The following is a 17,626-nucleotide window of genomic DNA, read 5'->3' on the forward strand; positions in this document are numbered from 1 at the left end:
TAATCCCAAGAGTTTTACACATGAATCTTCAATGCGTATTCGATACCAAAAGAGAATATAATCATTGTCATCATTTCCCTGGCACAGGGAAAGATCTTTTAAAAATTATATATACTTAAGGTGTACCCATACTGTTTTGATATAATATACAAAGTGAAATAATTCCTACGGCCAAGCGAATTAACCTATCTATCACCTTCCATAGTTACCTTTTGTGTGTGTGGTAAGAGCACCTAAAATCTATTCTCTTAACACGTTTTCAGCATACGATATTATATAATTAACTATGGTCTTCATGCTGTACATTGGATCTCTAGACTTATTCATCCTACATAACTGCAAGCTTGTCTCCTTTCACCTACTTCTTCCCACATCCTTACCCTCCCTGCCCTGGTATCCACCAGTGTATTCTGTCTTTATGTAAAGACCTTTTTAGCCATTAGGGAAACAACCACTCCCTTTTTCCATGCTTTCAAGTGCATTAAATTAAATAAATGCATGCAATTCTTTCTATAAAAATTTTCCCCTTTCCAATGGAGATTAACATTTTCTTACTATCATGCCATCAAAGCATAGCAATCAGTTATTGATATATATAGTTACATATAACCATCTATAGTTATATATCAATAAATATATATTATACATATTATGTGTGTGTAGGTATGTGAACTTACATACCTTTTACCTTCTAATGAGTAAACTATTGACATTTGATAAACTTTCAACTATAGGCACTTGTTTCTACCTGAATTTTTTTTTTTTTTTTTTGGAGATGGAGTCTCATTTGTGACCCAGGCTGGAGTGTAGTGGCGTAATCTCGGCTCACTGCAACCTTCACCTCCCGGGTTCAAGCAATGCCCCTGCCTCAGCCTCCTGAGTAGCTGGGATTACAGGTGTGCACCACCACACCCGGCTAATTTTTGTATTTTTTAGTAGAGACGGGGTTTCACCATGTTGGTCAGGCTGGTCTTGAACTCCTGACCTCATGATCTGCCTGCCTTGGTCTCCCAAAGTCCTGGGATTACAGGTGGGAGCCACCGCGCCTGGCTGATAATGGAACTCTTAAATGGGCTAACGATGTCATCTTTTATCAACTATGGAAAAAATATTCTGAAAAGTTAATATTCTAAAACACCGGTATAATGTACCTTTGGTTCTGCTGATTTTATCTAAGCTTTTGAAATATGTAAATACTTTTATGTTAATTATTAATTTGCTCTCTTGACAAATATAAGGAGTGCATAAATATTAATAAAATACACAGAGCAAATATATTTGAAATTATAAAACAGTGTAGTATTATCTGTAAAATTAATAACATCATGATAAATATTATATAAATATACTAGCATGGCACAGACTATAGTTACATTGACTTGGTCCCTAAGAAATTTTAAGTTTCACATAAAAAGTGTGGAAATATAATACAATAATAGTATGAGCCTTTTCATTTTTATAATGTTTAAAATAATTTATTTCAACTTCCCATTGTAGCAGGTGGGGAAACTACGTCATAAAGGATAAGGAATTCAGAAATAAACCTTAGTATGACAATTGACTCTGTAAATAAAATTAAATGATGATGCCAAAACCTCTTACATCCTTGCACAAAAATGGGAGGTCATAATGCATGAAATTAGCTGAGATTTTCCTCCTCTTTCCTAGGTTTTGTTCAATACAAATTTTTTTTTTTTTTTTTTTTTTTCTTGAGACGGAGTCTCACTTTGTGGCCCAGGCTGGAGTGCAGTGGCGTGATCTCGGCTGACTGCAAGCTCCGCCTCCTGGGTTCACGCCATTCTCCTGCCTCAGCCTCCGAGTAGCTGGGACTACAGGCGCCCACCGCCACGCCTGGCTAATTTTTTGTATTTTTAGTAGAGATGGGGTTTCACCGTGTTAGCCAGGATGATCTCGATCTCCTGACCTCATGATCCGCCCACCTCGGCCTCCCAAAGTGCTGGGATTACAGGCCTGAGCCACCGAGCCTGGCCGTTCAATATAAAATTTAAAGCATTTATTCTAGAACAAAGTCAAGTACCTCAAACTGTATGATGGTGTTCTCATTCACACTGAGGTCACGGGTGGTAATGGAATGCTCACCAACTTCATTGGAAACAAACACCATAGCTGAATCTTCTTCCCTGTTACACAGGAAAACAACCAGGAACCTATTTAGGCGAAAGTTCATCATGATTTGTATACAAGAGTGGTTTTATGTTTAGATTCTTAATTAAATACTTACGGTGCCCCCTTTGAAGAATACGGACAATAAAGACCAATGTTACCACCAGGATAGAAAAACCAATTGTCTTCTCTGGGCCCAAAGTCAAATGTATCCAGGAGCATGATGGGGTTGTTTAAATTATTTCCATCGATAATGAAGTCATCAACAATCCAGATTTCTTCTTTCTTACCTAAGGCATTTTTGGATAAAGCAAGTTTTTCCAGTGATGAAAATCAAATGAACACTTTTGCCCATTGAAAGAAAGCAAAGGACAAAAGCAACTCAGTAACAGTAAGTTAAACATATGCCTTCTACAGGAGGATTTTTTGAGCCCAGGAGTTCAAGACCAGCCTGGGCAACATAGTAAGGGCTCATCTCTACAAAAAATTAAAAAATTAGCCAGGTGTGGTTGCACATGCCTGTAGTCCCAGCTACTCAAGAGGCTGAGGTGGGAGGACTGCTTGGGTCCAGGAGTTTGAGGTTATAGTGAGCTGTGACCATGCCACAGCACTCCAGCCTGGGCAACAGAGCAAGACCATGTCTCAAAAAAGAACCACACAAACCAGCCGTCCGCCAAATCCATATGCTTTCTAGGGGGAAAAAAAAAAACCCATAAAGTACATAACAGTATATTGTCAGTGATTAAAACTGGCCAGGTGCAGTGGCTCACGCCTGTAATCCCAGAACTTTGGGAGCCCAAGGTGGGCGGATTGCCTGAGCCTGGGCAATATGGCAAAACCCTGTCTCCACAAAAAAACAAACAAATAAACAACAAATTAGCTGGGCGTGGTGGTACGTGCCTGTAGTCCCAGCTACTCAGGAGGCTGTGGGGGAGGACGGTTGAGTCTGGGAGGTGGAAGTTGCAGTGAGCCAAGATCTCGCCACTGCACTCCAGCCTGGGCAGCAGAGCAAGATGCTGTCTCAAAAAAAAAAAAAAAAAAAAAAAAAAAAAAAAGCGAAAAAATTAAGCTTGCAACCATATTAAATTGATGTAGCGTGGAACTGCCTTGTTAATTTCAGAAAGCTGTGATAATGCTTTGTATATCATGTACGTGAAAGCATGCTGTCCTTCAAATAATAGCAGTGCTATGAACCCTCCCCTGGCAAGAGTGGGTTTTGAGTTGTATTTTAGTGGTTTAGGGGAATCTGTGAGACATGCAATCTGTGAGAATGGGTGGTCAGTTAGTAGACTTAGAACCAAGGTACACTAACCAGTCTATTCAGGGAGCAATTCATGACTTTTTAGGGTCAACCCATACTTGAGTCAGGCTGAAGGACTATGGCCATTAAAAGAATGCCCTGATACACAATTGTGTTTATTTGTTTATTTAACAAAGAAGAAAAATATTCTCTGATCAATAATACTCCATGTTTTCTTAATGTTTTTCAAGTCTTCTATGTTGATTTGGAGATACTGTGGGAATATATGGGAAACGAGGGAAATCACTCTTTTTACTGCTATAGGATTTGATTCAGTGATTTAGACCAGGTGTTTAAGGAATATGTTATAGAGTAGATAAGAAGGGTAAAAGCCAGACTGCTTTTGTAAAGCACTGTTTGGACTGACCTTGAAACAAGGTGATAAATCCATGCCAAGCAGAAACTTCAAGATTCCCTAGGTTGCTTCTTCACTGATTTCTACTTTAGTACAATTCTTACAGAACATTTTAAAAAAGGAACTGTAAACAGGAGCCTGTAGAACAAACCTGATGCTTTGAATGAAATCACAGGTCTCTATCTCTAATCCTATCAGTGTTCTAATTTTAGTCGCATTCTTTCCTCTTCTTGTTTAGAAAGTGGTTGGTGGAATCAATGAAAAAAAAATTTAGGTGAGCATTTCAAACATAGTATGAAGGCAGCAATCCCTCTGTCACCCAGGCTGGAGTGCAGTGGTGCCAACTGGCTCACTCCAACCTCTGCCTCCCGGGTTCAAGTGATTCTCCTGCCACAGACTCCCGAGTAGTTGGGATTACAGGTGTGTGCCACCACGCCCAGCTAATTTTTTTGTATTTTTGTACAGATGGGGTTTCACCATGTTGGCCAGGCTGGTCTCGAACTCCTGACCTCAGGTGATCCACCTGCCTCAGCCTCCCTAAGTGTTGGGATTACAGTTGTGAGCCACCACACCTGGCACATTCCTTTTTTGGACTTTTACTCAGTGACAAGATGTATGTATATGTCTCACAATACATTAAAAATTTTGTTTTATGTTTTATATTTAACTTATTAATTGTTAACGAAATAGGTTAAATTTTAGAGATGGGAGAACCTCTGCCTTTTCCATTTTTGTGTTACCTCTGCAAAGAATCTGCTGCTTAATGTGGCATCTCCATATTTATTTAGGAGATTATATGCATGACTTGGTAAAGTCTGGTCCTTTATAATCCGCAGTTAATAGAAATATAGGAAGCAATAAAACATTACCAATTTGTAGAATCATTTTCTGTAACCATTTGAAATGCTATTAAATTATACATTCACTTTAACTTATCACTGAAGCAAGTGTATGTGATAAGAATATTTTATCTATGGCACTATCTGCTTGGTCTAAGTCCCTCTCACTTCACCATGGCATTTTGCAATAGTGTTCTATTTCACTAATGAAACGCCACACTCAGAAGAACTATGTATTCCCAAATAAAGGCAACAAAAATGTCATTACAATTGATGAGTGCCTAATGATACTGCTGGATTGTTTTTAGAAAGCTTTAGCTCTGTAACAGAATTCAGCTATATTTACAATAACAGGAGAACCTACAGTCAAATAGGAAGAGATTATATATACATATATATGTTAAATATTTAAATGTTTATTGAGAATTGTTGATATGGTTTGGCTCTGTGTCCCCACCCAAATCTCATTTTGAATTGTACTCCCATAATTCCCATGTGTTGTGGAAGGGACCAGGTGGGAGATAATTTGAATCATGAGAGCAGTCTCCTCCATAATGTTCTCGTGGTAGCGAGTAAGTCTGATGAGATCTGATGGGTTTATCAGGGGTTTCCGCTTTTGCATCTTCCTCATTTTCTCTTGCTGCCACCATGTAAGACATGCCTTTCACCTCCCACCATGATTCTGAGGCCTCCCCAGCCATGTGGAACTGTAAGTCCAATTAAACCTCTTTTTCTTCCCAATCTGGGTATGTCTTTATCAGCAGCATGAAAACCGACTAATACACTTGTCAAAAGTGAAGCATGTACAATGTGTGTGCTGTGGACAGTTAAGCTGCTCAGTTCACAAACACTACCTCCACACCTTAGAAACAAATGTGTTAACATGCCACTGTCAGTTTTGATCACAGGAGAACACATGCATTTTTACCATTATTATAAGGTTGCCAGAGTCTGAATCTTGTAGCATTGGTTTGGGCAGTGTATGGCAAGGGAACATTGATGAAAAGTATATTGGTTGTTTGAGGAAAGTAAAATTCATCCATCAGGTGCCAAGTGATTCCTCCATTGATGGAGAATTGTAATAGAATAGAGTGAGATCTCTCTGGGGTACCTAGGAAGAAGATAACACAGGTATAAAACATATTGTGATAAAAATGGGGAAATGGTATGTTCTTAGCTGAATCTTTAGGCATCAATGCATATGTGAACTTATTTTACGTGGAGGCTTTATAGTCCAAATGCTTCAGAAGCAACTTAAGGGGATGACAGGTTGGGCTTTCTGTATATCTCAAAATACACACCAAACTTTGGATGTGCACACAATAATACCTCTCTTTCTCTCTGAGATATGCACAGACAACTTTCTGTATTTAGGAAACATTACATCAAAACATTTTGATTCTACATGCATCACGATTTTACAAAGGGTCAAACATTTAAATCTCAGGATATAAACAGAAAAACTACTTGAATATGTATTATATCTACCATCAATTTGTTCAAGAAAATTATTTAGTTAATATGAAAAGTCAGAATGACTAAGAATAGGCTTTTTTTGGGACTCATATCTGTAAAAGAAAGACCACATTTTTCACAAGTTAAACATTTAAAATTTTAGATTTCTTTTAGTTAGAAAGTAGTGGTGGAAAGACTCAGGGACATGATGATAAATTTAACTACCATAGAACTAATAGGATTACAGCTATCTGAAATTATTTAAAATCAATATTCCCCCCCTTATATTAAGATAAACTTACATTAAAGAAAAACACTTGTAAACATTTATGTATACCAATATAGGTTAGCTCTTCCATATAACAAAACTTATGGGCCTTAAATCTGTGATTTCTTTGTGGAAAAGGAATTGTACAGGGGAGAATTCTCTTGAAGGAAAATAATGAATTCATACTTACCTTTTGCTATAAATCTAAGTGAAAACTGGACATACATCGTATTTGTACAATCCAGATCTCTTGAAATAAGCATCCTTATTCCTTCCTGAAAATAAAAACATATATGTTAAGCAACTTTTTTTTCACTTGCAAAATGGTGTCCCTTTGATTTTATATACCTAACTTGCATTAGCCAAGTAATAAATACATATCATGATCCAGAAGCAAATTTTGCCTAGTTTAAAAGGAAATATGGGATGATCCTTGTTTCCCCTCTCTAAATGGCTTTCATATCCTGTGCCTGAATGACACAGTTTCATTGTCTCAACTCTAAATCATACTTTTCTGTGACTCTTCTAAAAAGCGGTGCAAAAATGATAGCATTACATATCTACAGGCCTTTTTAAAAAACAGACTCCTTTGATCACAGCATGTTATGAGAGGAGTAACGAGGAAGCAGATGGAAAATGTGCCAAGTGCTCCCGCTGGAAGATGGGAACTAATAGGTAACTTTCTCAGGGTTCCAAGGAGTCTTAGGAACTTACTACTCCTTTGCTCACTCTGATAGCCCCAGGGGCTCTCATTCAGGCAGACACACCACCACCCCCCAGTGGGTCAAGTTAAATAAGGCATAACTAAGGCAAGGCCTGATGCTCAGGCTGTAAGCATTCATGCAGAGAAGTCAATGAACAAGGAAACAGACCACATTAGCTTTCATAATTTTTTCTGCTAATTTAACTATTTCTGGTTGCCTAGGATTGACAACTTGAAAGGTTCTTCTCTTCACGGGTACATAGGATTGCAGTGACAGCCAGTAAAACAGAATTTCACTATGAAAATAGCGTAAGGTCCAAACAGGTCTTTTAGTTTTTCAGCTGCAACTTCCGAATGATGTGACTCTACGGATGTATGGCTGTGTGACAATAAGTGGATCCTGTCAACTGATTTCTCATCAACTAACAAATGCCAAATGTAATTTTAGCTAAAAGAGAACATTTTTCCTCTTCTTCATCATATATATTATAGATCACATTGCTCAATAGCTGAAAAAAATGTAAGTAGAGCAAATTCCACAATAGCAACCATATGTTGAGTGCCTATACACGCTGGGTGCTAAGATAGACACTGTACTCATTTAAAGCACCTAGCACTACTAAGAGAAAAATGTGATTCTCATGCTGCAGATAAGGCAACTAAAACTCAGGGAGGGAAAGTAACTTTCTCAAGATTACATAGTTTGTAAGTGGTGATGGTAGGATTTGAACCCAGATATGTCAGATTCTAAAATGTGTATCCTTTATAAGATACCAGTGTTTTCTTTATTAAACTATCTTTTGGTTTGCGGAGAAAAATATCCAGATAATGCCAAATGTAAAATCTGAAAATTATTTGATGTTGTAATGAAAACGCAACTGCATTTAACCTATCTCATAACTTCACAAAGCACAGGTTCATCCTTCCAGAACAGGTTGCCATGTAAAAGCCTTATATTTCTAGTCTTTGTTTTTTCTTTTATGCCTAGTAATTCACTGCTCTGCTCAGTCCATGATACCTAACCCATGCGTCTTCTTCATTTCTTCACGTCTTAATGTCTTTACCCTCTTCCTTATACACTTGCATAAAGCCTTGGATTTTTTTTTTTTTTTAAGAGACAAAGAGTCTTGCTCTGTTTCCCAGTGGCTATTTATAAATGTTATCATAGCTCCCTAGAGACTCGAACTCCTGGCCTCAAATGATCCTCCCACCTCAGCCCCCACTGTAGCTGGGACTAGAGATGTGCACCACTGTGCCTGGCTAAGTGTTGGATTCTTTTAGAGCTCAATGCTATGCGGAAGTTGAGGTTCGGAGGAAAGGTCCCTTCTTCAGATTGTAATGAAAAAGCTTTGAGGTAGATAGTTGATAGATTCAGGTAATAAATATCCCTTGCTAACATCAAAATATAGAAATATGATTACTCTTTCCCCTTGATTATGGAATGCAAGTATAAAATTGTTCCCATGCGTCAATACAAGCCACTCATAAAGGGACCTATTTTACACTGTATTTTGTAGGAGCAATTTTATTGAAAGTGGGCATGATTTGTAAACTGAAAGTATCTTTCTTTTATATTTGTAATATTTGTTTATAGGCTAGCATTTTGTATTGATATTTATACAGCAGAACCGTCAAACTCTGCTGCCACATATATTCTAGTTCACACAGATGTGTTTCTTTTCTCATCCTTTTTCAGGTTCAGTGATCCATTTGTGCTAAATGTGAGAAATTCTTTTGTAACAAACAAGCTATTTTAAAAGTAGATAGTATTCCTGAATCTGTAAACATTAAAAAGAGACTATCATATCCTTTTTCGCGAAAGAATGACTTTCTAGGTCAAACTGCAACCTACTGAATGGCACATGCTGAGTCCTCTCTACATCTTGCAGAGCTGATAGATAATATGTCTAACACATAGAATGCTTGGCTGCTCTTGCATTTGGATGGCTAAAGGGAAAATACAAAACACTATGCATCTTTCTTGTTTAGAGGATCAAAAGACTAGGTTAATTCTACCACTTAAAAATTTATCAGATAAAGATCTGTCAATCACAAAAAGTTATAGGACTTTTGCTTTTTAGTCTTGTCAGCTGGTTCAAATGGGTCAGATGTGAGCTAGTGGTAACGAGAACTAACATCTTAGTTAAGACAAAACAAAACAAACCCCGCTGCCCCCAAAACCAGGAGTCTCCACTCTGAAATGTTCTACCTCAATTTCTTCAGTCCCTCAAAACTCTCAGGGACTTGTAAATCTTTCTCAGGCACTATGCATTGCTTTCTTTCTCATCCAAAACTTGAGAAGAATCTGGATTCACGCAAGGATGATAACTGGCATCTATTAACTATAATTGAAAAAGTTCCAGGGTATCTAATTTTCTAGGTGTTAGATGTTAATCATTAGGGTTGTACAGAAACCCATGCAGGTTTTTGTCAAAGACTTCATTTGCACACCTAGGTAAGCCAATTTCCCCACGCTGAGAGAGAGGGGTGTGGCATGTATTCACATATGAAGATGTGCCAGCTTAGCACAGAGTGTCACACAATTGCTTCACATCTCTCTAACAGAACATCTAGGTTGAAATACAAGAAGATGTTTGAGAATGCTATTTTACTTGACTTAAATATTTGGTTTTCTTTTCTTTTCTTTCTTTTTTTTTTTGAGACAGAGTTTCACTCTGTCACCCAGGCTAGAGTGCAGTGGTGCGACGTTGGCTCACTGTAACCTCTACCTCCGGGTTCACGCCATTCTCCTGCCTCAGCCTCCCGGGTAGTTGGGACTACAGGTGCCCGTCACCACGCCCGGCTAATTTTTTGTATTTTTAGTAGAGACGGGGTTTCACCATGTTCGCCAGGATGGTCTCCATCTCCTGACCTCGTGATCTGCCCGCCTTGGCCTCCCAAAGTGCTGGGATTACAGGCGTGAGCCACCGCGCCCGGCCAAATATTTGGTTTTCTTAAAGTCACCAAATGGTTCTATGGGCAGAAAAAAAGAGAAAAGAAAAACTACAGACCGTTCATAAAGTCATTCAGAAAATATTCCAAGTTAAATATTTAGTAACATTAAATCTTAGATTATGGAAATTTACATTCTAAAAACTATATACATATAAATTTATGTATATAATTCCAGCAGGAAGTAAGGAAGGTCTGATCACCAAAGCAGAGGAAAAAGTTTATGCCCAAGTGATCATGAAAAAGTGATTGCACTCAGAAGAGGAAACAGGGTTTGGGCTAAAAGTCAATAACTATGTATTAAATATTATGTCATTTGAAGAGATTCAAAAATGCATTTGTGTTGAGCAGTGACTGAAGAAGAGAATGTTAGTAGTAATGTTGGGAAGGAGAATCTTATCTGTATCTCACCCCTTTAAAAATTAGAGATGTGCCAGATTTGATGGTTTCACCATTCAGATTCCCCCTCTCTGCACCATACACTTCAGGCCAAAGGTCAGGATGCAAGTTCCCATTGAAATCGTCTTTAAGAATCGAGGGCAGAGGAACAACAGGAACACAATAGGGTCCACCAAAGCCCCGGTCACACCTAAGAAAGAGAGGGAGTGGAGAAAAGACATTTGTCACGAGTTCAAAGAGCCATATTTATTTTTGCGTTGCAAAGAAAGAAACTGCCAGTTTTATTAACTTACACACAGCGTCCAGCATCACAAATCCCTCGTCCTGAGCACATCCAAGGGCACCCTGAGGCCAGTACAACATTATCAATCGCCCAGGAATCAGCCCCCACAGTGTAGTTGGCCTGAATCCATCTGAACCGGGTCCTGGGAGAACTAACCAAAGAAAACACACCATTGGTTTGACGAGCAACTTTGAAAACACAAGGACATTTATTTTAGTTCCCTTTTCTCTTTAAAGTGCCTTCCTCCAGAGTCCAGTTGTCTCTTCCTTGACGCACTTTATCTTCCTACTAAGTAGTAGGAAATGCTGTTTTCTTTTGACTTATCAAAAGGAGAGTAGAAAGCATGTTCTTTATGTATTTCACTTTTTTTCTCATGTAAGAGTCTACAAACACGTGTGAAATGGAAAAGTTATTTTGAAATATCCACTTGTTTTGTTTTTGAAATACATGCAGAATTTTAGTTTTTGCTTTCAGACTCTTATTGCTATTCAGTACTGGCAGGGACTGAAGGTGATAAACATGAGGAAAAGTTCGAGTCTTACAAAATTCTGGCAGTGAGGTCTCTATTTTACTGTCCCGGAATGGTTTCTGAGAGTAAATGGAAGCCCTTGATACTTCTGCACTCTACTTTGGTTCTCGAGGTTCTGGCTTTCTAAAGCTGAGGTCTAGAATGATATGATGCATTCTCATATTTTCTATTTATTTGCAGTCTGTTACTTGGAGTATCTTGGGTCACAAGACTGCTTTATCCAATAAGAGATGCAGACTTATCAAACAACAGTAACAGCCCCTGACTTAGGAAAAGTTTGCATAGAAGTGTGTTTGTCTATTATGTGGAACATGGAACACAGTCTACTTGAAGTAGAATTTCAGCAGCACCATTCTAAGTAGTACTGTTTCTCCTACACAAGTTCTCCAAGGATGTGACACAGCTGTCGGCATGGTGGCTTTAACATGGAAACCTCATCACGGTACCACTGGTTAACACCCATCAGTGGTTCCCCAACACGTGCACTGTCAAGACCAAACTATTTATGACGACATACATGGCTCCTCCATTGTCTGCCCTCTTTCCTGGCTCCAGACCTCCTACTTCTTACCTCGCAATTATATTCTGGCAACACTGAACACTTGAATTTCCCCATCCACTCATACTTTTTCTGGCTTCCTGGATTTTGTTTTGGCTTACACCAGCACAAATGCTCTCTCGCTCCCCTCTTCTCCTGGATAAGCCCTACTCAGAGTCAGCTGGCCCTTCAACTCCTTTAGAAAGCTCCCTCCCGTTCTCCCCAAATGAGTTAGGTAGTATCCTCCTGTGTTTCGATAATATCTCTGAGTACTTTCTCTGGTATCATCTTATAGCATAAATAGCTGCTTAGAGGTTTGTTATCCTAAATACAGTGATGTGCTGTGTAACGACATTTCTGTTGATGATGGACTGCGTTTATGACAGTGGTCTCATAAGATTATAATGGAGCTGAAAAAAATTCTTATTGTCGATTGACATCTTGATGATTCTGACCTTGTGTATGCCAAGGCTAATAATGTGTGTTTTTGTGTCTTAGTTTTTAAGAAAGAAGTTTAAAAAGTTAAAGTTCTCAAAATATTAAAAGCTTACAGAATAAAGATAGAAAGAAAACATTTTTGTATAGATGTACAATGTGCTTGTGTTTTAAGCTAAGTATTATCACAAAAGAGTCTAAAAGTTTTAAAAAAGTTTATAAAATGAAAAAGTTATGGTAAGGTGAATTTATTATTGAAGAAAGAAAAATATTCTGTTTTTATATTTAGTGGAGCCTAAGTGCACAGTGTTTATGAAGTCCATAGTAGTGTACAATAATATTCTAGGCCTTCACATTCACTCACCACTCACTCACTGACTCACCCAGAGCAACTTCCAGTCCTGTAAGCTCTGTTTACGGGAATACCCTATACAAGTGTACCAGTTTTTAATCTTTTATACCATATTTTTATTGTACCTTTCCTATGTTTAGATATAGAAATACTTGGAATTATGTTACAATTGCTTACAGTATTTAGTATAGTAAAATGCTGTACAGCTTTGTAGCTGAGGAGCACTAGGCTAGATCATACAGCATAGGTGTGTAACGGGCTAAACTATGAAGGTTTATGTAAGTTCACTCTATGATGTTCACAAAACAATGGAATTGCCTAACAATGCATTTCTCAGATGTATCACCATCGTTAAGTGATGCATGACTTGAATATATTTGGATCCCGGCATCAGCTTATTCATTTAGTACCAGAGTGCTTAAAACACTGTAGATATTCAGTAAGTGTTTGTTGAATTAAAAAAAAAAATGAGTAAATGAGCTACAAGTAATTACGCACTATTTAAAGCTTTAGCAGTCATAGGAAACTATTTTAGGCTAAATACTAACATGTTTTGGCTTCCTGAATTTTCCCTTGCCACTTGGTTGTACATGTCTGGATCAGGTTTGCACCAGGAAAACAGAAACCACTATAAATTCTTAACACAGAAAGAAATTAATGCAAGGAATTGGATGTATAGAAAGTGGCAGGGCAGAGAAGCGAGTAGAAGCAGTGAGGAGACCAGAGTTTAGCAAAGTCAGGAGGCCACTTACTATGAGTCTAAGACTGGAGGGACACAGGGAGGAAGTGTTGCTGCTGGTGCCCAGGGACCAGGGTCACCTGGAGGGCCACCCAGGGGAGCTAGAGCCACAGAAGTTGGCCAAGATGCAGTTGAGGCAGAAAGAAGAGGGAGGAACACCCTGATTTATCCCTTATTTCTCCCCTTTCTCCCCTCCTTTCTTCTGCCAGTGTCTGACAGCAGATGTAGGAGGCTGGGAAATGCAACCTGCCATTCAGAACAGAGCACAGGAAGGGAGAGGAAAGGATCCTGGGGGGAGCAGTCCCAGGAGGTAATCAGTCACCATAGTACCCGTTAGTTCCTAGAAACATCCTCCAATGATCCAAATGCCTACGCCACAAAAGTGGGAGCCTGCTGTAAGTCAGCACAACTCTTGAATGTGATCTGAAATGCCGGGGAGGGGAAGACAGATGCAAAATAATATGAGCATTCCAAAGTTACCAACCTTTTGTTCATATTGTGGTACTGAGATGAAAAAAACTAAGGGTACTCTCCAGTATGTGGTAATTTCACATACTGCTTAGTGTGAATAAGTATCAGTCTGGTTTATGGGCAGAGACTTATTTTTACAACAGTTTAAAAATGGAATCTGGTGGGCAGCCTTTATGTTAGCAAAGAACAGAAAAGTTCAGTCTCGTAAAGCTTTTGGTGCTCTCTAGCCACATTTAAAACTTGCAACCCAAAGCACCCTGCACTTTTTTTCTTCCTGGCACTTTCATGCATAATTATCATGAAAGAATAATAGAATCCCTAGGCCGAATCACAATTATTTTCAAATTAAGTGACAGGCACCCAACGTTCTGATATGTAGCCAAATGACAATTCTCACATGGTGGAGAGCGGAAGGTAGACAGTGATCCGCTTCCAATTCTGGAATCTTTCTGAGGTGTAAATTGAACTTTCCGTGTAGTGCAGACAGCCAATGGTTGGAGGAACACACTCTTCAGTGACAAGATGCCAGTCCTTGCCATTGTTCAGAGAATACTGGAGCTGTACACTGTGGGAGCTGCTGAAGGGCTTGCTACAGCCCATGCTCATTTCAAACTGCAGAAAGGTAGATGCTGACACATGAAAATCCCAGGTCTCAGCATAACGAGGTTTTCCTGAAAAAAAAAAAAAAAAAAATAAAAAAAAAAGTCAATGATAGCATATATGTGTGTCATTTTCTTATTTGGTGTTTATGCTTTATAATAAACATTTTCAATAGCAAACAAAAATCACGGCGTATCTTTAATGCCCCAAATGTGCTTTGACTTTTCTTCTTATGTTTTCTGTTTTTATTTGGTTACCACAGATTTTGAAATATGGAAGGCTACTAATTTGAAGAGCATTACCACCTTGGAAAGGGCTAACATAGTATCTTTAAAATACTGATATATTACAGTTGTACATATTTTTGTGGTTACATGTGACATTTTGATACATTTATACAATATGCAATGATCAAGTCAGGGTAATTGGTATACCTATCACTTCAAACATCTATCTTTTTTTAAACATAGAGTCTTAAGTCTACAACGTATGAAACATAGGAATGTCCTTTTCATAGATTTTTTTTTTTTTTTGCTCTTCTTTTAAGAAACCTTACTCATATCATTCACGTTCCATGAAAGACAGTTCCAACAGAAACCATCACTAGGATCACCAAATTGTCTTAGGACAATAAAACTTCCTTTTTTTCCCTGAGAGCCACCCTCAGCATGGGTAATGAGGCACAGTTTTGCATTAGAAAGTTTCCTCCTGAGTTTTAGTTAATTTAGTCCTCTAGTTAATCAAATATTCTCCTTTTATTTAGTGATAATATATACCTATGTTTTCAGTGAATATCAGAGCAGTATCCATGGAGAGACAGTCAATATCAACTTGACCTCCTTGGATTCGATACCAGTTGGCTTGCAAATCTATGGAGCCATCAAATTTGTCTTGAAATCCAGTTTGAGAGCTGTCATTCATTCCTATAAGAACATCATCCAAAGCCCACTGGGCTGAATGCTTCCCTGCAATCAGATGAATAAAGGCAGTTAGAGAAGGTTTGTTACATAGCAATATGAATATCTTCACGACGGTGATTTTAAATCAAATTGTCTAGAAATTGACAGCAGATTAAGAAACACACAGTGCAAGGTGGGTATGGATACTCCATGACCTAAAAGCTACCAGAAAGCGGGAGGAAGCAGTAAGTTACCATGTTGCGGCTGCCACCATCGAAACGCTGTTGCAGGTGTCTTCGCCTCCTGTGGCAGGTCAATGGAAATGATCTGTGGTTCCAGGAAGGACATGAAGTCCAACTCTCGAAGCAAATGCCAGAGTATCCCATTGTCATTTGAATACTGAACAATAAGCCCTGAGTTAAAAGACATAAATCCAGTTACTTGGACACTTTCCTAGAGGGAAGGAACAGTATTTCTTAAATGGTGAGACTGCAGCAACCTCAAATTGTGTCTCCTAGAATAAGAGGGCATATTCGTGTAACTTCCAAGGAATGAATTAGTGGACCCGAAAGCTCATCAATTTTTTGACAGTTTCTAATGCACAGACTCCCAGGAAATGAAGGAAAAAATACATAAGCTCTTGTAAGACTACTCAGCTTTGTATGAGTGATGAGTAAGTTGGTAAGGGGAACATAAAAACCCACTATAGATCATGTATTTGAATTTTAGATTCTGTTCTGAACATTACAAAATCTCGTATCATTATTACATATTCAGAAGAAATATCTCAATCTCCCTGGCAAAAAATCAAGTAGCTCTTTGTTGCCGAAGCACAAGACAGTAGGCACTGCCTGGTCTGAAATTCTATTAAGCAGAAAGATCCCTTTACTCGCACTTCACACTTTGTCAGACCTTGGTCAGTGAAGCCTAAGTGAAACCAAATTATTAAGTGGCAAAGCAGAAAGGTTCACGCCTCTCCAACGTTAGTCTGACTTTTGTTTCTCTGTGTCACCTTTTCCCCTTTTCTTGTCCCAGTCATCCATGCCCCTCCACTGTCACTGGGGTGATATGATCCAGGGAACTGCACATTAATGTGTAAGGGACCTCATGTCCCTTCTAAAAGAGGGTGCAGAGAAAACGTAATGTTGAATGAAAGGAAAAAGTTGCTAAGGATAACATTGTGGGAATCAATTATGTACATATGTGTGTGTGTATAACTAGGTAGAAATCAGTGCCCATGTTAAGAATAAGACTGTGCCAGCCTTTATACCCCCTCTTTGGTAGGAGGGGATAGAGTGGTAGAGGGTATTGATCTAATTGCCTATTCCATAATTTTCCTAAGACTGGCACTGCATATTCATAATTACGACTAGGGATACTGAACCACTTTTTGAGTATTCATAGAAATTATGCTCAGTAAAGTTGTTATTTTCATTATTATTATTACTTTTTGAGACAGGGTCTCACTCTGTCACCCAGGCTGGAGTGCAGCGGCATGATTACAGCTCACTGCAACCTCTGCCTCTCTGGGCTCAAGTGATCCTCCCACCTTAGCCTCCCAAGCAGCTGGGAATACAGGTGTGTGCCACCCCGCTTGGTTAGGTTTTGTACTTTTTGTAGAGACGGGGTTTTGCCATGTTGCTCAGGGCTGGTCTCAAAATCCTGGGATCATGCGATCTGCCTGCCTCAGCCTCCCGAAGTGCTGAGATTAAAGGCATGAGACATTGCACTCGGCAAATTCTTACTCTTTTGGAAAATTATAATTTTTTTTTTGCTATATAGAACCTTTCTATTTCTCTATTCTTGACTAACAAGAATTTCTCAACCCTTTATCATGTTGGATAATTATTTTAGTGTCAAAAATATTACAATAAAGTGTAGTGCTAAAAGAATGCTGTTTATGGCTAATTAATTGCACGTGGAATTATTGCCACTACATCTGACAAAGGATGATGCCAGGAACAAAAATGACAAATATGCTAAAATCAGAAATCTCAAGATAATCAAACCTACTGTATTTAAAATAAAAGAACTCATCAGACTGAAGGAGAGGATGAAAATCTGTTCAAATAACAGAACTCTTTGGGGAGAAAGCATGCTGTATACAGGTGTGGGGATGAGGGTTACAGGTTCTGTTGACTAAGGTGAGACCCACGTGTTGGGAAAGGGACAGTCACACCAAAGTTCATGAAGAAAACGGAAGCAAGGCTGTTTGTCTTTATTCTAGTCAAGTTGAGGAATGTGTGGCATAAGCTCCAGTCTCCAAACTCCGATGTTGCTCAAGATACGTCCTATGGGCTTTTTAGTGTGATGTTGGATGTCTGAGGGTGCAGACACATCAAAATTCAGGTTTTCTTGTGGTTACTAACTTGTATTAATATGGTT

At 38.7% G+C, this 17,626-nt stretch overlaps 1 protein-coding gene across 2 annotated transcripts in view; it reads right to left on the reverse strand.

The window, feature by feature from the left end:
* The window catches only part of RELN (reelin), a 519,467-nt gene that overhangs the window by 79,938 nt on the left and 421,903 nt on the right, over window positions 1-17,626 (reverse strand). For both annotated transcript variants that reach the window (XM_023192552.2, XM_023192551.3), the window contains exons 32-40: window positions 15,496-15,654; window positions 15,119-15,307; window positions 14,140-14,413; window positions 10,689-10,829; window positions 10,408-10,585; window positions 6,532-6,616; window positions 5,547-5,729; window positions 2,243-2,414; window positions 2,039-2,141 (exon numbers count right to left, since the gene is read on the reverse strand). In XM_023192552.2, the coding sequence (XP_023048320.1) occupies window positions 2,039-2,141; window positions 2,243-2,414; window positions 5,547-5,729; window positions 6,532-6,616; window positions 10,408-10,585; window positions 10,689-10,829; window positions 14,140-14,413; window positions 15,119-15,307; window positions 15,496-15,654 (1,484 nt within the window). The remainder of the gene's footprint in view (window positions 1-2,038; window positions 2,142-2,242; window positions 2,415-5,546; window positions 5,730-6,531; window positions 6,617-10,407; window positions 10,586-10,688; window positions 10,830-14,139; window positions 14,414-15,118; window positions 15,308-15,495; window positions 15,655-17,626) is intronic.

Source organism: Piliocolobus tephrosceles, chromosome 8, assembly GCF_002776525.5.
Source record: "Piliocolobus tephrosceles isolate RC106 chromosome 8, ASM277652v3, whole genome shotgun sequence".
Lineage (NCBI taxonomy): Eukaryota > Metazoa > Chordata > Mammalia > Primates > Cercopithecidae > Piliocolobus > Piliocolobus tephrosceles.